The sequence below is a fragment of the Eschrichtius robustus genome, chromosome 4 (assembly GCF_028021215.1).
Source record: "Eschrichtius robustus isolate mEscRob2 chromosome 4, mEscRob2.pri, whole genome shotgun sequence".
Lineage (NCBI taxonomy): Eukaryota > Metazoa > Chordata > Mammalia > Artiodactyla > Eschrichtiidae > Eschrichtius > Eschrichtius robustus.
In genome coordinates, this window is record NC_090827.1 from 35552824 (window position 1) to 35576587 (window position 23764).

The 23764-nt window shown below is 37.5% G+C and overlaps 1 protein-coding gene across 3 annotated transcripts in view; it reads left to right on the forward strand.

The window, feature by feature from the left end:
- Positions 1–23764, forward strand: part of HHIP (hedgehog interacting protein) — a 91895-nt gene that overhangs the window by 10059 nt on the left and 58072 nt on the right. For all 3 annotated transcript variants that reach the window (XM_068542557.1, XM_068542556.1, XM_068542558.1), the window contains exons 3-4: positions 3038–3194; positions 3892–4093. In XM_068542557.1, the coding sequence (XP_068398658.1) occupies positions 3038–3194; positions 3892–4093 (359 nt within the window). The remainder of the gene's footprint in view (positions 1–3037; positions 3195–3891; positions 4094–23764) is intronic.

Here is a 23764-nt window from a genome sequence, read left to right on the forward strand (position 1 = left end):
TGCTGGAATCATCAGTGGACTTCCATTGTTAGCAGACTTCATCATATTATGATGACCCAGGGTGAGCTGCACACCTTCAGTAAAATGCTCTTCAGTGTTTCCTTCCAAACAGAAGGGTACCATTTGGTAAATTATATCTTCCCTGGCAATAAATGTTAGCCCCATGTCCTGAAACCAGATCTCTTTTAGTTCTTCACAGGAAAATATATCTTACTCATCCCTGCTTATAAAATCGGGTCATTTAAGGTAAAGTACTAACAAAAGTATTAGATGTTTCAATTCAAAGTAACATAATTGTCAGAACAAATGCCCGTATTTTTATGTAAAAGTCTTCTGAGTTGGCTCCCTTCTTCCCACTTAGATTGTTCAGTTTGTCTCAATACTGTAAAAAGCTCGGAATAATTCATTGTTAACATTCTGGTTTTGTTTTGTTTTGTTTTGTTTAATTTGCTAAGAGAGCATAGTATCTCTGGAGCGACAGAGTTTATGAATCTGTACTCATTCATCTTCAGATGTTCCATTTGAAAATGATTTCTCATTTCCTCATGTTTGTCCCCAGCTAATAATTCCTTATAAAATGGAATTAGCCACCGGCATTGTTCATTAATTTTCCCGTAAGATGGTATTGGTTTGCAGACTGTAATGCTGGAAAACAAATATTTTTTTAAAAAGCAAACTCAAGATTTCCTCTGAATTGCACTTTGGAATTTTTCTGTGACCCCTGCAGGCAAATAATCACATTAAAACAAAAGTTCTCCTTCACACATTCAGTTATAAATAGATCCATAGTATGACAGTCTTCCTGCATGCATCAGATTGACATGGAGAACTCCCTACCTGAAGGTTATATATATATATCTACATATCTATATATATTTATATATAAAACACCTAGCCCCCAAAAACTTCTAGCCCCAAACTGTGAAAAGTCTGATTTAGCAACTCAGTTTTCCTTCTCTTCTTTTTACCTCAACCAGAATTATTTCACACTACCGGGCAGTTTTTTTTGTTGTTGTTGTTGTTTTTTGTTTGTTTGTTTTTTATTTTTGGCTGTGTTGGGTCTTCGTTTCTATGCGAGGGCTTTCTCCAGTTGTGGCACGTGGGGGCCACTCTTCATCGCGGTGCGCGGGCCTCTCACTGTCGCGGCCTCTCTTGTTGCGGAGCACAGGCTCCAGACGCGCGGGCTCAGTAGTTGTGGCTCACGGGCCTAGCCGCTGCGCGGCATGTGGGATCTTCCCGGACCAGGGCTCGAACCCGTGTCCCCTGCATTGGCAGGCGGATTCCTAACCACTGCGCCACCAGGGAAGCCCCAACCGGGCAGTTTTCATCTGATGCTTAGCCATTAAAGAATGGAGGAGAAAAGTTATCTTTTGCAAACAGTGAATTGCTGAAGATGAGTAAAAGCTGTTGCAGCCGTCATTCCTCTCCCCAATTTCTAATCCCTGGATTTTTTCAAAGAAAGATAACCTCCTCCCCAGCTGACAGCCTCCTTGCCTCCTCCCCAGCTGACAGCCTCCTTGCCTCCTTATTCTGCCTACCTCCCCCACAACACACACACACACTCCCAAGGACATCTGCTTTTACTTGCCAGTTTCCCAAAGACAAGATGTTTCCCAGTAGCTGAGTCAGATATTGGCCTTGAAGAGTCTGTCTCAGAAATTTAGCAGTGATCCATTTCACCCAAAAGTTAGGTCAAAATGTATATTATGTTTTAACCGTTTGGGACCCACGGATTCCAAGATTAGCTTTAGGTTTGAAGGGGACCTAGGTCAAGCTCACAGAAAATCAACTCTTTAGGGTCTTTCATGTTCCATTGATGCGCCTCACTTGGTTGTCCCCAAATTCTTGTTCTTGCAAATCCTTGCAAACTTGCATCCATTATACAACTTCTAAACCTCACCTGAGTTACCAGGTGCCTTTGTGACAAAACTGATTGGGAGTGCAATAATCTAATTTGTTAGGAAAAAATCAAGACCTTGAGCATAATTAAAGGTATGAAACCAGAAGCAGGAATTTGGGACATCATGTAAAGTCAACTCTAATAGCAACATCATATTTTAATAGCAAAATCATCAGAATATGGAAGTGAATCTGATTAATTAATATGCCCTCCCCCCAATAAAAACCTACCTTATTAATTCAAATTGTAAAAGTAATGTCAAAATTTTTTTTGTAATAGGATCTTCTTTCTTATTCAACTTTTTATTTGATAAAAATCCTTACTATGTAAGAAATAGAAAAAAAAGGTCTTTCAAATCCTTTTAAGTCTACCCTGCATTTTTGTTTTGGCTCGTTTTAATATTTTTTTCATTGAGGGGTAGTATGTCAGCTATTCTGCTTGAGAATATCGAAAGGATATTTTAAAGAAAATTTTTGTATTACAAAATAATCATTGTCTCCAGTAAGTGAGCAAGAAAAAGGCACCAACACATTTGAATATAGAGGCTCTGTTACTGGCATCAATTCATTGCTTGATCATTGCAGAGAGTCAGTCATTTACTGTAGCATATAATGAATGACCTTGGGATAGTAACTAGATTTATTATTTAATCATATATGAGTGACAATACAATAAGAATTGTAAAATGACCCAAACTGGCTCCCGATGGTCTATCTCTTTCCTGATCGCAATTTGTTCTTCTTAGGAAGTTAATAGTACTGTGGGAAAAAAGTGCTGAATAGTAATCAGATGAGCTTGAAAGTACAACATATAGTAACCAGGGAGGCTTGAAAATAGAGTCAATGCAATAACAAGATTAATGCTGTGTTCGTATCAATTCTGTTTCATATGAGCCTTTTAAGACATCCAACACAATATCATTTCACTTTTACTGCAATTTTTAAATTTCGGTTAAAAAAGAAATGGAAATCCCAAGCCAAAAAATATGTTCTTCTTTCCTTTTGTTTGTTGTCTATATATTTCCCTAGAATAGTCATATAGTTCCTAAAAAATTCTTTACCTATATTTTGTCTTTCAAATGCGCTGTTTTTACCATGACACTAAATATTTCTAAGGCGTCCTTTTACATTTTTAAAGGTTTCCTTCAAACTACTGCTGATGAGTTTTGCTTTTACTATGCAAGAAAAGATGGTGGCTTGTGCTTTCCAGATTTTCCAAGAAAACAAATCAGAGGACCAGCATCTAACTACTTGGACCAGATGGAAGAATACGACAAAGTGGAAGAGATCAGCAGGTTCATAAAGATAAATGTTCTTTAATCTTAAAAAAAAAAAAAGAAAAAACCCGACAAGTCTTGTGGTTTTAACAATGAGTCAACTGGCTATGCTCATGTCCAGCAGCTATATCCTCCAGATGCTTTTTGTTTTCTTTTTGGTAGTTTGCTTCTCTAAAATCATATTTGCTTAAATGCTTTTAATGCTGAGACTACTAATCTTCTGTTATGAGCTTGGCTTCTCTCTGATTCATGGGAATTTTATGAGTATAGTTTTAAACTTGAATTTTATGATAGTTGTTAGCTTATGGCACTGTGGAAACATTCAGCACCATTATTAGTAGCAAACCAGAGTTTTATAAATAGACCTTAGAACTTTCTCTCTGAATGCCTTTCTGTAAGGTTTAATTATTATGAGTAAAGTCAGTTTTAATTAGAGTCACTGAAAGATGAGATAGTGAGCTGGTGAAATTTTAAAATACATGTGTTTTGATTCTCTCCTTTACTTCCTAATAGAAGGCTTTTTTGGTTTTTTGTTTTTTTTTTTTTTCATTGAAAAGAATTTAAAAGAATCAGAGTGTGACCTTGGGTTAGCAGCCCTTCGTGATTATCAAAACCGTTGATTCCTAGAGGAAATATATTTTGAAAAGGATGCTAAGTGCATCTCTTACCTCCTTCATCTCAAGAAAAGCTTACTGGTTTTCTTTAATTTGTTTAGAAAGCACAAACACAACTGCTTCTGTATTCAGGAGGTTGTGAGTGGGCTGCGCCAGCCCGTCAGCGCCCTGCATAGTGGGGATGGCTCACACCGTCTCTTCATTCTGGAAAAAGAAGGTTACGTGAAGATACTTACCCCTGAAGGAGAAATTTTCAAGGAGCCTTATTTGGACATTCACAAACTTGTTCAAAGTGGAATAAAGGTTGGCTTTTTAAATTTTATTTATCTTTGCTCTGGCTATGTTAATTTTATTTTAGTGTTCTCCTCACTAAAGGTATTTCTTTGTAATAAAAGAAATAATATAGGAGAAAATAAGGAGACAACATAAGGGAACAATAATTACGGCAACTAAATCGGGACAATGACATTAAATTTTTAATGTGATTTGGTGACTATTAAGCAGTGCAATCAGATTGATATTTTTGACATGGTTTCCCTATGTAATTTACATACTTAAAATGATTATTGGTTTTATAAAGTATTTGTTTAAATATTGTTTAACAGGCATTAGAATTGTATATCAGCATTTGCTAGCAGAAACAAAGAGGTCTTTGGGTTACTTTGGCAATTGCAAATCATTCTTTTACCGCATCTGTGTTCGAGTCTGTGTCATAAAAAAATGCTACTTATACTGTGATTTCCTTGTACACTATTTTTACAGGTAAGTCAGATATTTTTATCTATAATTAGCCACCTTTATAATATATAAGCACATCTATTGCCTTCTTTCCCACTTCTCCAATTTGAATTCTCATGCTCAAATAATCTAGTAGATATATAAATAAAATTATTGTCAAGTTTATTTCACAAGAGAGTAACACAGTACAATATTAGCAGTACTAAGCTATAAGGCAAATTGTGGCAGTCTAAATTAAGACATTTAACAGCTCATGACCGTTTTAGAATGAAACGAATTAAGTATGACTGGGGAAGAACTGGTTATCTTTTTCTAAACTGGAAAAAAAAAAAAATCAAAGGAGGATTTATACTCTGCTACTCATATCGAAATAAGCTCTTCTTTGCTTTGTTAAGCTCTTTTCAAAGGTAAGAACATCAAAACCAGCAGAAACAAATCAGAAAAAAATATAAATATATTCCTCATATCTATCTATGCAATATCTACCACATGAAATAATTAAGGTGACTCAGTTAGAGCACAGAGAATGCCTATTGTTGGGACCACCCAGCCTCAAGGCCATGTTATGACAGCATCACCAAGACATACTGCATAAGACAAGTATTTTATGGTACTTGTGGTCCTTTAAGGAAAAGGACTTTGGCACAAAGACACAGATCATTTGGAAAAGCTGTTTAAGTCAGTAGTTTCAACTTTCTCCCAATAAAATTTTTCATTACAATTCACAGCAAATAGTCCAAAGCCTCTTAAAATAAAGCATTAGTGTTTTGCACATCAGAGTTCAATAAATACATTCTGAAATGTGTTCTGATAACTCATTGCAAGTGGTACCTCATGAGGAAGGAATAAAGATGCAGCAGCAAGTGCATTACTCACTACAAGTGTTTTACTTACCTTGAAAGTTAAACATGCTCTCTATAAAATAAAAAATTGGGGAAAGTAAAGTATTTTAAAAATCATCACCTATTATCCCATCAATTAAAGAATATCACTATTAACATTTTGATATACTTTCTTCCAGTTTTTATATTAAAATTAAATGAATTTTTCCTGACTACAAAAGTAACACAGGTCCATATTAATAAATGTGGAAACACAGAAGAACATGTTTTCTGATAGCTTTTTTCCTAAGAAGTGTTAAAATAAAATTGAAATCAAACCATATATACATCTTTTTAGCCTTCTTTTTTCACCTAACAGTATGTCATGAGTATGTTACCAGATTTGGAAACTTTTCTCAAAAACTTAGTTTTTTATCTTTTTTGAGTGTTCCGTTTCCTCATTATGAGATATTTAGGAAGACCCCCAGTATTTTCTTTTTATCATTGTAAATAATGTTATTTATCATTCTTGTGTATATTATTTAACCTGATCATGGATGATTTCTTTAAAATTCACTGATAGAAAGAGCATTACTGAGTTGAAGGACATATGCCACAATACACATTGCCAATTTGCTCTAAAATTTAATATATCTTTGGGTATTTGAGAGAATAACACATAGTTTTCAAATACCATTTTACTTAAAATGTTGGTATTAAAAATCTGTGTATGATAAAATGTAGGTGAAAGAAATGGGCTCAGAATACTTGAAAATTTTGTTGTAAGAAGGAAAAAACTGATGTTCTTGTTTCTACTTCAATTTAACTGCCTAAAGAATGCCCTGCTTCTAATTAGAGTTACTTCAGACACCCTCTTCATTTACACCCATTCATTGGGATATGAATGAAAGTTTATCTTCTCTGACTTTGAGACATCTCAACATGCAGTAAAATTATACAGACTCGGTTATGACAGTGCCATGATTCTGCAGTACGTTCTGCAGGCCTCTAGGAATTCTGCAGAACCCTTTTTGGGCTTCCTTTCCTAGGAGAGCTGCAGGGCTTCTGGGGCTTAAAATAAACTTCAGAATCCATTCTTCTACATACGTATTGATAGAATACATATTTCTAAATTAAAGACATATTTCAAAGTGTATATTTTGGATTCCCTTAGTATTTGGCACCAGTGATATCAATAAGGTAGGAATCTATCACATGGATATTTGAGTGTATACTGATAAGGGAGTAACAATACCACATCCTTATCACATCGACTAGCTTATACAACAACTGGCCTTTATCTCAGTCTCCAAGGAACTCCTGTCACAAGTCACAGATTGGAAGTGTTAGAAGTGGCTACTGTTGGTTTGATGGGGCAGATGCCAACACATTCATGAGTTGATTAGGATTATGCCATTGATTTCTGTGGTATGCCCCTCAGAGACTTCTGAAGTGAAAACGTTATCACAGTTACTTCACAGTCATTTTTCAGGCTTCTTGACATGTGAATAGTTAGTTGTTCATGTTAGTGTACAGTTAGTGTATTCTGTGTTTGTCAATGATCATTTTGCATTAATAATGCAAATAGGAATTTTCATAAATTATTATGCATTATCACTTCTCTAGTCTTTCAGTTTTAAAAATCCTAAGAGAGGGAATAAAGCTGTTTTAACAGACCAAAGTATTGATTGCAATTTTCAAATCACACAATCAATAATTATATGAAACCCAACCTTGGTATGTTTGAAATAAATACAGGACAAACCACAGTGATGATCCCCCCATGATATTAATTAATGACCAGTATGAGTATATTAAATCAGACATAAAGAGGAATTCTTGATTATAAGAATTTCTAAAAGCTAGTGCTGGCTATAAGGGAATTTGGAATTCCTTTTCTGCTAATTGTCAATTAAGAATTGACAGGGATATCTGTCACCTGGTTAAGGACTGGCCTTTTTTGTGGCAAAAAGCTGGACTTGATTGATCTCCTTAAATCTCTACCAGCCCTGATTCTGATACCACCAGCAAAGAGCCAGTCATTTGGGGTACTTGGAAAACTCCTCCCTAAATGGGTCCTGACTGAAGCTAAAAATATGGCATCTGGTTTTTATCTAACACCCAGACTGTAGGAGATTTCGGTACCCTGTGAGTGTAACTAAGTTGCAGCGAGCAAAAGTTATGTGCAAAAATGCAAAGCACCCGCTAAAGAATTGACTTCTTTCTGCTATAGGAAATAAATTGTGGAGTTGGATTAATGGAGTAAACTCTATGCCATATGAACTTAAACTGCCATTTAGGAAGAGGTGATTCCATTCACAACAGCTCAAATCCTAGAAGACCGAGCTTTGTGAAATTGCCAAGAGTAAGTCAAAAATAGGTTTTAAAACTAGACAGTGGTTTGCTAGATCTTTGGTGGTAGTGCATTGTACAAGCTGACCACTCATACTGATGCTATGAAGAATGGCTCAAGTGTCCAACTGGTGAGCAAACTTTAAAATCTTCATTTTGTGTGTCTAGTGTCGGGGGGAGGGCATATACCTTGTTTGTTGTTGATATTGTTTTGCCCAAAGAGGGAAATTCCAAGATCCTGGTGATTTGAAATCTTTAAATTGAGCTTATATCTGAATTACTAGTCAGAACTTCTGGAAGTACTAGAACCAGCCTCATCTACTTGAAGTCCTTGGGGATGATGGACCAGTGGTTTTCAAAAATGGCTGCAGAGTAGAACCGCCTGGGAGCTTTAGAAAATTCTACTGCCCAAATTAAATCAGACTATCTAGAGTTAGGACTCAGGCATTGGTACGTTTTTTAAAGCTTTTACAGGTAATTTCAGAGGCACTGGTCTAGACTGAGCCAGACCCCTGGATCAGTTGAATAAGGAATGAGACACATTTTCTCTGCCCATCCATGGCCAGGTCATATTACTGAAATGACCACTGGGAGCAAACGGTTGGACACCAGTTGTCATTGTCCTGTACCTTCTGTCACTTACCTGACCTACACATATTACTTGCCCAGTCTGAGTGAGGAGATGAGCAGTTAACTCTGTCAGCATTGTAAGATTCTTGATAGACAGTTTCGGAAAATGACATTTAGAAATCTCAACAATTCATTCTAATTGGACAATTGCTTTACCTATTACATTTTCCTATTTTTGTTCCTTTTGGGAATTTGGTATTCAGCTAGTTGGCAAAACTGTTCTCATTCCTGTTCCTAAAATATGTAGTTTGCTATTATATCTGAAAACCCTTGTTACACCAGAAGTTACTCTAGTCTAATCTTACCAAACTTCCCCTGACCACCAAGGATCTGAAAGTCAGCCTTAGCTTTGCATGTGTGTGGCAGTTAAGACAGGCCTGCGCCTGTCACCTACAGGGTGGACCGCCCCCCCCCACCCCCCGCCCAGGGAAGCTGACACACACCGTTCTCTGCACCCCAGTTCTCAGGGACAGTCAGAAGACCAAGAGGCTCACACCCGCAGCAGACAGAGCTAAAGACTTGTCGATCATTGGAACAAGTGTGCCTGGGCTCCTGTCCCTCTCTATCTGCTTGGATCCTCATTTCAAAAGATGCTTTTCGAAGCAGTCCTTTTACCGAGGGAGGAGAGGACGTAAGGCTGAAAGCTGCTGATTGTCCGGGTGACTGAACCCATTGACTCTGGGGCTCTTGAGAGACAGTGGCCCAGGTGCCCAGGAGCCACAAGAGCATGTGGAGGAGGACGCAGTGTGCGCCGGGGCAGGACCCGGCCGGGCAGCCTCTGATTTCACATGCTTGTAAATCACATGCATAATTATGAGCAGCGAAAGTTCAGTGAAATCCATTGCTCATCATCCCATTGGGATTGATGTCCTACTTTGCTGAAGTTTGTCAGAGACCCTTCCTTTTACATTTTCCTCTATCCTTAACTGGTGATCTTATGGCAGCCCATGCAATGTTAGTGTATTTTTTTTCAAGTGAAATGAGTCAGAACATAAATGAGAAGCAATTTACTTTTCAAAACTGATGTTGGAAACATAGCACGCGTGTGTGCACACACGTACACATGTATATGGCAGTGATTGGGTCCCATATCAAATGCTTCCTCAGGAAAATTGTTAGAACTCCCCTTTAAAGCATGCTTTAGGTTGAAAGAAAGTGTGTGTTCGGTTGAAAGAAAACAGCAATATATTTAATATATTTGATAAATATTACAATACAAGAGTCACCATTCTGCAATTTTTTGTATATGTGATATTTTTTAAGTTGGTGACCTATCAAACTACTGCATTAGAATTTATTAAATCTCATCTGAAAGAGAATTGCTGTAGTGGTAGAAATAACCATGAGATAAATTCATTCTAAAAGTGGTAGAAAGTTAATTGAAGAGTCTTCCCTCAGATAAAAACTTTTAAATGCCTTCTTTTGGGGGGAGTTTAACATTCTGGTTCCAAACCATTAAAATATAGATCTGCAAGTAAAATTTTTTACTGCGTTTTTTTTAAAATATATATCAAGGTAGTAATGATGTGGCATTAAACCCAACTTTATTTTATTGAGTGTTGCTGATCCTACATCAGAATGCCCTGTACTCTGAGATAAATGTTGTTTTCAATTTTTAAATAAGTCTAATCTCATTTTAAATCTAATACAAAAGTCCACAGAGAAATAATATTTTGTCCCTTGGTCATGTGAAATAATCTCAGTGTAATTTCATTTGGTTAAGTTAATTTCATTTCTGGTGCTCTTTTTTATTTTGGCATTTGCAATTCTATTGATAAAGCATTTTAATAAATGTCAATGGACATCGTATGGTGTATGCCAGTATAAACTGGTTTAATCTATAAAGTACTCTCCAGCATGCATCATGTTTTTTTTTTACTGAAGTCGAAACTGCAGTATGCAGGGTCCCTCCAGTTGAGTAAAGAAAAACCTGCTTTCTCCTACATTTCAGGTCCTGTAAGTCACAGCTGAGGTGAGGAAAGCTTTTACATGAATGTCTTTATATTTATCTAAGACTTGAAGGGCAAAGGAAATAGAGCCTATAAATCTCAGAAGTCCTATGGTAATCATTTAAAACAAGTGAAAAACCAAGAAATCTGGACCCTAGAGGAGGTCACTGCCATCTTTCAAAAGCATCTGTCTGGACGTGGCAACCACCACCTCGCTGTATCTGACTAGAAAGAGAACAGAGAAGGGCTGCTGGTGATATCAGTTGGCACGATTTTCCAGTGGCTCTATTATCTAATGAAAAGGAAATCACAGGTGTCCCAAAACTGCCTCTAAATAGTAGAAGGTAGCACAGTACTCCCTTTTAGAGACAGGCAATAGCTTTTCTTTCCCAGTACTAAAGATAGTCTTCAAGCCAGCCATGCTGTTAGCAAGGATACAGTAAGTCCCCTACATACGAACGAGTCCTGTTCCGAGAGCGCATTCATTAAGTCCAATTTGTTCTTTAGTCCAACAGAGTTAGCCTAGGTACCCAAATAACACAATCAGCTCTATATACTGTACTGTAATTGGTTTATAATACTTTTCACACAAATAACACATAAAAAACAAACACAAAAAATAAAGAAAACATTTCTAATCTTACAATACCTTGAAAAGTACAGTAGTACAATACAACAGCTGGCATACAGGGGCTGGCATCAAGTGAACAGGCAAGAAGAGTTACTGACTGGAGGAGGGAGAGGAGGTGAGAGATGGTAGAGCTGAAGGATCGTCAGCAATAGGAGATGAAAGGCAAGCTGCAATTTCACTCACACCTGATGTTGATGGAACGCATGTTTGCATCTTTCAAAATTCGCAGCTTGAAGGTTCATATGTAGGGGACTTACCGTACTCTAGTCGTCTCTCTTACTAATCATAACCACCATTCTTTTAAGCACTTACTTTGCTAAGCCATTACATAGAGTACCTCCGTAATCCTTCTGGTAACCCTGTGAGGCAGGTATGCATACCCCATTTCACAGATGAAGAGACTGAGACCCAGAAGTTAAGGAAACTGCCCGAGAGAACACCACAGAGCCAGTAGCAGAGCCGGATTTGCAAGGCAGTTGTCGGACGCCATGCTGTCAACCACGGTGCTGTGCTGCACTGTGCTTTTGATCGGCAGCCACTGCACAGGAGGAAAGATTGGGTAGCACGTTTAAGAAGCAGAGATGGGTGACGGTTGGTGTAGCCATGCTCAGTGCTGCTCGTCCTGGCTCACAGGACAGTGGGGAGGCTGAGGGCCTAGATCTAACGTCAAGCATACGGACTTGGGTGCTAGTCACTGCATTCATACCACCTGCTGGTTGTTTGACTCTGGACAAGTTATTTAACCTCTAGGCTTGGTTTCTTCATCTGTAGAATAGAGATGACAAAAGGTTGCACCTACGACTTTACGTGTACAATCTCACATGAATCCGAAGTACTCTGTAAGCATTAGCTGTTATCATCATCTATTACACTAACATGAAAAGAAGAGGAAGGAAAGAAAGGAAAAGGTGCCCAGCCCTCAGAATGACTTACAAGCTCCTGTGGTCACAGTTAACTATACTCTGTAGTATTTAACAGTCCCCCCTCAAATGGGATTGGATGACAATTTATGGAAATTCCATGATAGTGTTTGCACCAAAATTATATGGCAGTCTTATGGAAACAAAGTTATACTGATGTATGTATGTGGGTTTTCTTCCATTCAAAAAGATAAACCTAGAATATATTTTTTATCAAAATGTGTAACTGAAAAAAAAAAATGTATAACTGGAGGAAGAGAACATCTTCATTTTTAGATCGTCACCTCTTGGCATTAGGTGTAGGGCGTTGCTACCTACCTCATTATGCAAAACCCCCCAGGTCTGGAGTTTCTCAGAGCACATGCCTGACGATGATTAAGCACAAAGCAGCTGACCCATGAGTACGGCAGCAAGCTTCCTCAGCATTTCCTTGCTTTCAGAGTAGTTTTTCTCAACCTGGATATTATAGTAATGTAGGTCTTTTTGTGTGTTTATTTTGGAACATGGTTTGTGTCACTCTGCCATAGAGTTAATAAGTTGTAGGATTTGCAAAGGAAATATACTGAGACTGAAAACTAAGAAAGCACATATTTTTGCCCACCAGCAACAATTGCTCAAAGCACAGATTAAGAATCTCAGGATTTGGGAGGGGAGCAATTGGGCAAAGTTGCTCTGAAATTAACATGTAATGTCATGATACAAAGAGTGTATTACTCAACAAAATATTTTTGTAAAAGAAGCAGATGAGGTCAGGGAAGAGAGAAGTTTAAAGGAAGGTTTCAGAATTAAACAACATAACAGACATCAGTTAATTTATCATGAAATGTGCTAGAGGTCAGGTGCGAGAATATATAAATGAAATGATCTCAGCTACCTCCCTCTCAGACCCCAGGCTGGAGTAGACCCTTTTCCTATCACATCAACTCAGTATTTTACAGAAAGCTTCCTAAATCTGTAAGCATGTTTGCTCCTTGATTTGTCTTCTTACCTAAGACCAATTTTGGGAGTTTGTTTATGTAGCATTTGCCTTTTAACAGACTTCTTTCATCTTTACATTTATATACTAAATATATATAGAGATTTATGTATATAATATATAATACTTATGTAAAATAAATATGTACGTAAATATGTTATCAATTACTATAATACATTTTAATTTATTTGTTGGTAGTATTCGCCAATTGACATTTAGTTTTGTTTTGTTTTGTTTTTAAAATCTGAAAGTCTGCAATTATGTTGAACTATCATAATATCAAAGTGGCCAGACTGAGGACATTTTGAAAAACTGGGTCACTGACTAGAAATTAAAATCATCTTTGGAAATGCTATTTATTGAGACCATTCTGTAATGTGTTATAATGAGAAAAGTTCGAGAACATCTTTTTCTAAATCATATCATTTTCTGTCCCAGCTTGTCTTTGTGATACTAGGTGACAATACATATGGCCACAGTGGCTTTCGGGAATTACCATCCAAAAGGAGTAAAATTTGACTCTTTTTCCTAGTGAATTTTCATTTTACTCTATCTGGGCATGTTGTATACAACTAACTTTAAATTCATCCATTTACTCATTTTAAAATGTTGTGCAGTTCCACAGGCCTAAATTTCAAATCACAGAAAATCTGTAAAAAATAATTATTTGTTTAAGAGAAAAAAATATGAGCTAATTATTCTATCATACATATATGTAGTAGCACAAAAACAGAAAAAGAGAACATCAATAAATTTGATCTAAACTAATACCATGATTGCTTGCGGTTGACATTATATTTAATCTGCTTGTAAAACTGAACCCAATAAGCTGAAACTAATATAAAAATAAAGCATGATGACAAAGGATCTTAAAGGTTTATATATTGTCACAAAATTCTTGAGAAAAGAATATTCCTTCCAAATATTCAAATATTGAATATTCTGGCTTTCTCTTTAAGAGTAACTAAATTCTGTACTTTAAAAAAAAAAATTCTAATAAGCTGTTTCCAAACCAACCTCTTATCCTACAGCACCTTTGATCCAAATGGATCACACAGTTAAATAAAATGACATCTGTCCTCAGGCTATTTCTAGATAGGGAAAACACATCTGTTCTAAGAACTCTTAGCCAACAGTTTGAAACTGTTCAGAAGAATTCCTTAAAAAAAGAAAAGACTATGTACAGAGAGCGGAGGGAAGATGCTTGAGGTTGGAAAAAATTAGGACAGCACTAACCCTTAAGAGGATAAAAGGATAACCGAATTTAATTCCCATTAAATTCTTAGCCTTTCTATGAAAGATTTGGTGATGAGATTCCCACAGTGCAAACATCTTTGTGGATGGATGTGAACACACCTGTTCAGGAAAAGGGAAACAAAACTTGAACTGACTCCCTTCCCACACAGGTCACCAAACATCTGTCATAAGTTATCAATTACGAGCCTACACTGGACTCAAGCCTGTGACCTGAGGTTGAAAAAGCCACGTAGCTCATTCTGTCTCTTACCTAGTCTGTGGTTTTACCCTGTACCACTGGTAAAGCTTCTGTTGAAATCTCCAGGGGTTTGGAAGACCAGGTTGACCCCGTGACATTAATAATGTATTTACGCCCAGGGTTTCCACGCACACCACCCTGGGGCTGATCTTAGTTAGGATTTTGTGACTTGCAGTAACGTAGGCAGCTCCAAAAAGATTTACCCAATAGTTGGCATAGTTCTTTAATTGCATAAGTTCCTTAATTGCAACCTAAAGACAATGTCTTCTTGTCCAAGGAAGGTTGTGTGTGTGTGTTTATTTTAAGATTTTGACTTTGATTAAATGCCAATACATATAAAACTTCTGCATAAAAGCAGAGAAACGAAACAAAGAAAGAAAAACACCCAAAAAGGGCTTATGGGCATGACTAACTAGGTGAGCTCCTTCCCTTGTAATTATTAAAACTTTGGGCGACAGCAACACATCGTCAATGCTTTTGATCCCTCTTGTGTCTCTTTCCTGTAATATCCCACCTCAGTTGGGTACGTGTGAGAACTAATCTCTGAGTGGCTATGGCGCTTATCCACGGAGTCTGCCAGTGGTTGTGTGATTTGGAGCAATCTGCTTAACCTTCTGTGATTCTCTATGTCCTCATCTTCGAAATCAGAGGACTAGGCTAAATGATACCTTAGGTCTTTTCTAACTCTAAAATTCTGCGAAATAGAAAGCAGTGCAAGTCTCCAACATTTTCCATGAAAATTATGGTAAAGAGAAGTGGTCAGTGTGGTTCAGGCATTGGCAACTCCACCATTGCCCGGGCTCAGAGGGCATGGGGCTCACTTTGCTTTATTCTGATTTTTTTTCCTTTGCACTGATACAGAAACACAGGCAGTGTCTCCCAGTGCAGAGCCCACTGGGCACCCTACCACACTGACAGATAGGTGCACTCAGCTTTCCGGAAGGTCACCATCACTCCAGTTAATTTTTAAAAGCTGCATAACTCAGCGTGAAGTGAGACTTCAGGTTTCAGTTAATGGAAGCATGATGTCTTTAATGTGTAGGGATAACAGGGTGGTAAGTTTTCAAACCTGGGTTCGAAGGTAAAGATACACCATGACCTTGAAGTGGGCAGTACTTGGTGTGCTGGGGAGGACACACTGTGGAGCTGAGTGACGGAAGAGGAGAATCATCATAGGAGATAAGATTGCAGAGCACCTATGTGGTGCTGGCGGGGTGGAAGGTGTACATCAGATAATGCAGGGTCTTACATGCTCTCCTAAGGTCTTTGGCTTTTCCTGTGAGTGAAAGGGGGAATCCCTGGAGGATTTTGAACAGAAGACTGACATGGTCTGACGTAGGCCTTTTTTTTTTTTTTTTTTATAAATCTATTTATTTTATTTATTTATTTTTGGCTGCGTTGGGTCTTCGTTGCTGTGTGCGGGCTTTCTCTAGCTGCAACGAGCAGTGGCCACTCTTTGTTGCGGTGCGCGGGCCTCTCATTGGTGGTGCAGTGGTTAAGAATCCGCCTGCCAATGCAGGCGACACGGGTTCAAGCCCTGGTCCGGGAAGATCCCACACTGCCGCGGAGCAACTAAGCCCGTGCGCCACAACTACTGAGCCTGCGCTCTGGAGCCCGTGAGCCACAACTACTGAAGCCCGCGCGCCTAGAGCCCATGCTCCGCAACAAGAGAAGCTGCCGCAATGACTTAAGCCTTTTAAAACAAGACCAATAGCGGCGGTGTAGAGATAGCCGGCGAGGCGGAGCAGGAGTGGAAGGAGGGACACAGGGGAGAATATCGACTCCTGGTACTAGTTCTGCTCTGAAAGTGCTTTGTGCCAACGGGCAAGTCATTGACCACTTGAGCCTCAATTTTTCTCTGTAAAATGAGCGAATCAGGAATAGCTGAGCTTCCTTTCATTTCCAACTTTCAGTGTGTCAACACTTGGAGAAATATTTAGAAATTTACCCTATTAAAGGTAAGCATTTTTACACATGGTGTTTACCAAATGTATACATTCTTTCCCATAGTTTTAAAGTGCAGATTTTAAAACTCAGTACATGAACAACATAGGACATTTAATTGGTTCCGGTGAAAGGTTGTGAATTACAGGAAAATATCAGTTATGGTATTTAATATAAAGAAGAGGGCTCACTCTATACCAGTCGTAAATGTTAATTCATGAAAATGGTAACCACAACTAAAGACTATCTGTGTACTCACACACACGTTCCTCCTCGGGAAATGTACATTTACATAGAGGAAGGGGGTCAGGTGATTATTTTTTAAAAGGGTAATTATAATTGGATTTAGTATATAAGAGGCCAAAATCCAGGTATCCTTAAGTCAGAGAATATTAAAATAATGATGGAATACAAAACTATGGCCTTCTAATAAGGAGGATACACAAATATTATTGTAAGGAATTTCTAACTATTTAAATTATAAAATAATGACCTAAAAAATAAAAATAAAATAAATAAAATACAATAATGACTTGACTTCTAAAATATCCGTAATTCACTCTCCAAAGCAGAATATTCCCAGATATAGTCAGTGAGTTTCTTTTTTGTTTATGCCAATGGAACCTTATTTAACTCATCAGTCTTTCGTGCTGTAAATTAAGCTGGTAAAAAACAAAAAACAACAAAAAAAACTGGCTCCTTTTCTACCCGAGTGTGAATCTACAAAAGTTAATTTGGTTGTGCACAGAGTAACTAGATGTGAAAAATTGAAAAGGGAAAGAGGGTACGCTGCATCATTTTACTTGCACGTGTAAGGATTTCAGTGCTCTGTGTTTCCTTGAACGAAATCCCATGGTGCCAATTAACCTAACGTATTCCAAAACAATTCTCTGTTTAGAAAGAATAATTTTCATTGTGGGTGTTCCTTGAAATCGTATGCCTCATCCCCTGTTATTACCAAGATGTGTGCTGGGCGATTCAAAGTACCAACTTCACTTCCACGCACTGTGTAGATTAGAGCTGTATCCCACACACAGTGTCAGATAATCTGTTTTAATTTTGTCCAATGCACACATATTTTCACCTTTAGTAATTATTTTAATGTGGAAAATCCCTCTCTACCTAGTATGAAACCAAATATTTCATGTCAAAATTATCAAAAACAAAGCAGGAGATTTGTTTTAATCGGGAAATCGCTTTTTCTTGCAAAAACTTTGCAATAAGTCAACTTTCCTGGCTTGGTTTAAATAGCATCTTCATTTTTCTTTGAAATAACGTGAATACATTTTTCCTCCAGCGTGAGACAAAACTGGACTAGAAAAGGATTTAACTAACTTGGTAAATACATTCTCCATTTTATTAGGCTGTGTTGTCTATTTGGATTTCTGGAGTATTTGTTTTAAACCTAATAAATCAATTAACCAGTATTCATTCTAAGATTTAATTTGGTGAATAGAATATATGTGCTTTTCATCAGGGCACACATCATTTTTAAGTCTGAAACCACCACACACAAAGGATTTAATTCTGACAGACATTTGTTCTCAGCATAAATACTTTAGGGCCAATAGTTGTCCCCACTTAATCATGCTTCTTAAAAGTGAATTCCAGAAGACTTGAGGCCCCAAATGACCCCTGGTAAGGTGAGTTGTCAGTAAATTACTTTTATGATGTGCCCTAGGGAAGCAAGTCTGCTAGAAACTTGGTAGGGAGCTGGCCCCCTCTTGCCTGTAGGGGGATGACCTTTAACTTTATCTAACCTTTGCATTTCTAATTCTAAATTTCTAGGAGGCATTTAGTCACATTGTTGGATATCTTATGAAAAGGGAGGCCTCTCCTGTGCCCATAAGATAGTGTTGACCACACATTTGTTGCTAAACTTGCCAATGAAGCATGCCAGGACGCTTTTTTATTTCTACAATTGACTTTAAATACCAAACATTTAATGAGTTGAAATATAAATGAGTTCAAAACGGACTCATAGTTAAATTATGACTGCCTTGGGAAACACTGTAGAAAATTTAATCCCTGTAATTTTGCTAATTTGAATTTATCGTGGCACTTGAAAATTTATAAGAGCCATTAAGGATGATTGAAGATATTGCATCAGAATACATTTCTTTTTCACGATCTATTTAGTTATTGAAAACAAGTCTTGTCAATTTTTGTGTTGTCTCCATTATGAGAAAGTTTTTATTGTGCTTTGGGGGATAATTACATCAAAATTATCAAATGTAGGAATTAAGATTCAGTTTTAGATGAAAAAATATATATCCTTCTTTGGCTGTCTTATACTGAAAACATTGGAAAATAATGCTCTTTTACAGGATATAAAATACAAAGTGATCATTAATTTCTTGTTAACGATCAGGGCATAAGTTAGGTAGACCCAGATGTCTATGTTTTAGTTCTGTGAATGTCTAATTTTTCTTCTTTTCCCATTAGTTTTGGATGACATTGAAGAGACCAGTATTTTTAATTCTTTCCTGAAGCAAAGTACTTCATTGCTCAGTTTTATTGTTTATAAGTGTATTATACATACATGTAAGTATGTATGTATATACATACATACATATATAATAGAACACTGTGTGGCTGAATGCAATATTGCTAAAGATAAGCTTTTTCCAAAAAATTATACACCTAATTTTTAATCAGACAATGTTTAGGTATTTAAATGCATAGACTAAATGTAGAATATTTCTATAATCTCTCTGACTTATATGTCAGATTGTAACATAAGCAAAGCCAAGTGGTCTAAGCTTTGCATGTGATGTCAGCCCTTCGAGGAGTCCAGCGATATGCAGTCGTAGAAGCAATTAGTGTAACTTCAGTAGTTTTTTAGTGGGGAAGGAAAGAGATCAGCAAATTCTTTCCTGTAAACCAAAGGTTCTGGCTCAAGAGCGTATATAAACAAGATGTAAGTTTTAAATATAGTTTAAATGCCACCCAGGAGAGAAACTCAGTGGTAAAGAAGTTGTCAAGACACAGGGAGCAGTCTTTAAATGGTGAAGAAAATATTAAACCGGTGACAATACTTTAGGAATACATAGGCACGTGCTTCCAAAAACTGCAGCACGGAAGGTCCTCTTCCTCCTACCCTACCCCAGTTGTTTATCTTTGGATGTGGGAGGAGTAGCAACAGTAAAGTAACAGTCAAGCAGGATGTAGATGTAACTTGTTGATAACCCTAAGAAGAGTTTAGCTGAGAAAATGGCCATCAAACTCACAATTTTGAAATGAATTTGGAAGCAATAGTTAGAATACAATAAATGGCACATTATGACACTAAAATTCAAACTATCTTAGGCTGTTCGCTTGTTTTAATCCTACCAAAAGCATTTGTTTGTCATCATGCATGCTCCTACTGAGATATGGCTGGGCGTTTTTTTCTTCGTGTGTGTGCTTGTTTTTGTTTTGTTTTGTCAAAAATTCTGCACGGAAGTATCTTGACGGTTTTGACCGTTACAGCCTGTTCTGCTTTATTATTGCCTGGAGACTTGCTGTTCGATTACCATTGAACATGGACCAGAAGACACATTCATGTGTTAGGTACTGAAAAGGGCCCATCTCTGGAGCCATCTCTGGAACCCGACCAAAAAACACAGGACCTGGTGTGTGGAAGGTAGTTCCGCAAAGGAAAATCAGAGTGCTCTGACCAAAAGGAATGGATGGTGGGCGGGAAAAGCAATAGAGATCTGAGAAACTCAAGTTAACAAGGGAGAGGAAACAGAAAAAATTACCTAGTGCATGCTATAACGAAAGTCTGAGCTGAGTATGGGAGATCCCAGGGGAAAGAACAGGGAACTCCTTCCATCTGAGGATGGTGGCGCCTCACGTAAGGAATGACTCTTTAAGGGTATGGGCAGAAAAGAGGGATGAGGCTTTCATGCAGGAAACATCATGAAAGGATTGAGATGGGGCTAGACATGTAAACTGAGGCAAGAGACAGCCCCCATAAAGGGTCTTGTATACTCAGGGATTCTGAGTTTCTTCCTAGAGTAGACAGCAAGGACAGTTCTGGCCAGCCCCCAGTGATGTATTAGGCTCTCGTGTAACCAGCTGCCTTCTTTAGGCTGCTGTGACCGCCCTACTTCCCCTTGTAGGGGCTCTGGGAGCTTCTCCTTTTCTGGAGGGCAAGGCAGCTCAAGAACTGAATCTAGAAAGAATTTAAAAATGAATGCAAAGGGAGAAGATCCTAGGGAAAACAGAAACTCAATTCAAATGGGCTTAATCAAAAAACAAAACAAAACAAAACAACCCCCGGCTTTGCTTTCCCCTGTGTTAGCTTCATTCTTTGCCAGGCTTTCTTCCTGTGGCACAGATTGTGGTAGTTCCAGGTTCATGTCCTTCCAGTTTAGCAAATCCAGGGGAACAAGAGCTGCTTTCCCATAAGAGTTCCATCAGAAGTTCCCTAAATGATGCTCCCATCTTAGGACCCACACCCACCCTGGGGCCAGTCATGTGCTACCGTGGTTGGCCTGGCCTGGGTCATGTGGCCGCCTCTGGAGCCAGGGGCAGAGATCAGGACAGTCCAAAGCACTACGCCCCAAGTGTGGAAGGGGTAATACCCCAAAGGAAAATCGGAGTATTGTTACCAGAGGAGGAGGGAGTGGATTCCGGGCACTCTACACAACAGACATCCACTACTCATTGGGCAAAGAAGACTACTCTGGATCAGAGTTCAGACTTTTAATATTCAATCCTGCCTTCCTTCCTCCCCATGCTTCCGATTACTGGGCTTTCCTCTGGGTCATATTTCAAGGACATTCGAGCGTTGTAAAGCAGCCCAACTAAAGCTTTCTGTTGGTACAAGATACCTAAGTAGGTGGTATTTTCTTATTGTTCACATAATACTAGTTTCTTGCTTATGTCTATGTTTATTTTTAAGACACGTAGCTCAAGATACCTTCGTTCGATATACCAATAAAATATGCATCAGGAAGCATTGCTAAATCAGCAGAAACAATGAGGCCAAAAAGACTGACTTAATAGCTTTTAAATCACAGAAAATGACCCATCTCCAAAACAGGGTAGCTGAGGCCCCATAAGAAACACATCTACACAACCCACAGTCCTGTCCTTATTTTGAAAGGCTTTTGTGAAATTTCTATTTCAGTTCCATCCATTAATCATATTTATTAGTGAGTCACCGTAGAGTTTGCATCCAAGCCTGCAAGAATTCCAGAAGCGTGTAGGGAACTGCCTTCAAAATGCTTAAATAGAGAATATGAAACATTTGATGATAATGTTTTGTATTTTGGCAGCATGTAATTTTGGAATATTTTGCACCCTATGGCTCTAAAGTTCACGTTTTCTTTCCAATGATGTTGAGGTCATTTTGTGCAATTTAATTAATTTTGGTAAACAAGTATGACATGTTTTAATTTGTCTTTAGTCATAATGGTGTGATTAATGTGCTGTAGACTACTTAAAGAGTAATATTGTCATTCTTTTTTTTATACTCTGAATACTCTCATGAGTCTGTTAGTATGCCTTTGCTAGGTATTTAATAAGCACATTAAAATCTGTTCTTGTTTACTCACTTAAATGAAAGCAAGAGAAAGTTTGAAAAACACAAATCCTGACTACCCAAGAATGTGCATAGTTTTATCTCTAACATTAGGAAAATCTTTAAATTAGTTATTTGTTTTCTTATTGAAAGCCTTTGTCACATTTAAACATGTTCTTCAAATTAATGCTAACTACATGCAATAAGCATTCAAAAATTAAAAGCTAAATTTCTTTTTAATGGAAAAAAACTAGTTTATGTCTCATATATCTGAATTTTAAATAGGAATAGTATTACATAAGTATATGACAGACTTTTCTCTGCCTAAAAACATGCCTATGCACTCATTATCCCTCACTAAAAAAATTAACTTGTTTTCCTTAGCATATATTATACCATTGTCTGTCATATCCATTCTTTCTAAAACCAGTGTTTAATTTGCTTATGTAGAAAGTGGCAATGACTTGACCCTTCTGTTTTATTTCATCACCCTGACCCCTTGTCAGCCTTTTCATTCTGCCATTTGATTATGTCAAATGATGGGAAGGTATTTTTCTTTGAAACTGGCTTTTCACCCATGGAAGGTTCAGGTGGAATCCAGCTAGAGGACTATTACCCAGAGATGGTAATAAAGCTACCTACTGTTTGATCCAAAGGGCGACAGAGTTGTGGAATTCAGCTCAAAGGAATAATCTGTTTTTCGAAGTTCTCTGTGTAGGAACTTACTGAATGTTTTCCCTGTGTTTTATGGATCTGCAAAAATAACACGGCTCTGCTCCACATGGGGGAGATGGCTATAGGTGTGTCATCCATTCATTGACCGATTCATTCATCGACTTAATGTTTATTGGATTTCTTCTATTTGAGCCGGGGGAACTGGGGAAAGTCCAGAAATTCTGTCTTCATATGTTGATGGAATACAATGAATTGATTGTAAACATGAAGATAGAGATTTATAGAATTAGAAGGAGAGAAAGATGGAGGAAATGAGGGCCTTTGGATTTGCATTCCGGGGTTACTTTCGAAGCAAGTTCAAACATCTCCCCATTTACTTGTTCACTTATTTCTTATGAGATATTCCTAATATTGACCTGAAAAATACTAAAATGCATAAAATTTCTATTTATAACAGGGAATGAGGACTTCTTATTAACTGAATACTTTTAAATTTATTTATTGAAGTATCATTGATTTACAATGTTGTATTAGTTTCTTAACTGAATATTTTGATTAATAATTTAAAAGGTACATGGTGAAAATGATCAGTTTTCAAAGAATGTACATGAACGTATCACGAAAACATGTAAATAATGCCAAGGACCATTTATTCTTAGATGCAAAATTTGAAATATTGTAGATTTCAGGTCATCATTAGAAGTACATCAGGTTCATCATCTCTCATCACCCTTTACACGAAACCCTTGAAACTAGATAAGTTTCAGAATTCAGGGATTTCCAGATTTATACTTAGTCAATATGGTTCACATATTACATTTTATCTATTTTATCTAACAACCCTGACGGGGTCTGGGATAGCACCATGTAAAAAATATATTAATATATATGCAGAAAAATCTGAATATTCAAATTGAGTGGACTAAAGGAAGACTGTAAACTTCTTCCCAACAGTTCAGATCTAGTTTTGCGGGCAAATAAATTTTACACAAAACTTATAAAAGAGCTTTTGCTTATCAAAGCTTTTTGGATTTCAGAACTGCCTAGGAGAAATTCTGGACCCCTTAGATCACAGCACTGTGATTTAGCATCTCATTTGTCTGGCCGTGAGTTTAACATCGACTTTTAGGGACAGATCTGGGAAAGCATAATTAAGCAAAAATGGCTTCTGAGCTTCCAAGAAAATAGCTGTCACTGAGTGTCATGTGCTTTAGTCATAAAATTATAAAACTTTCGAAGTCGAAGGAACCTTTGGAATCATTCAACCTAGCTCTTTCATTTCACAGTTGAGGAAACGAGAGCCTGGAAAAACAAAATCATTTGTTTGAGTT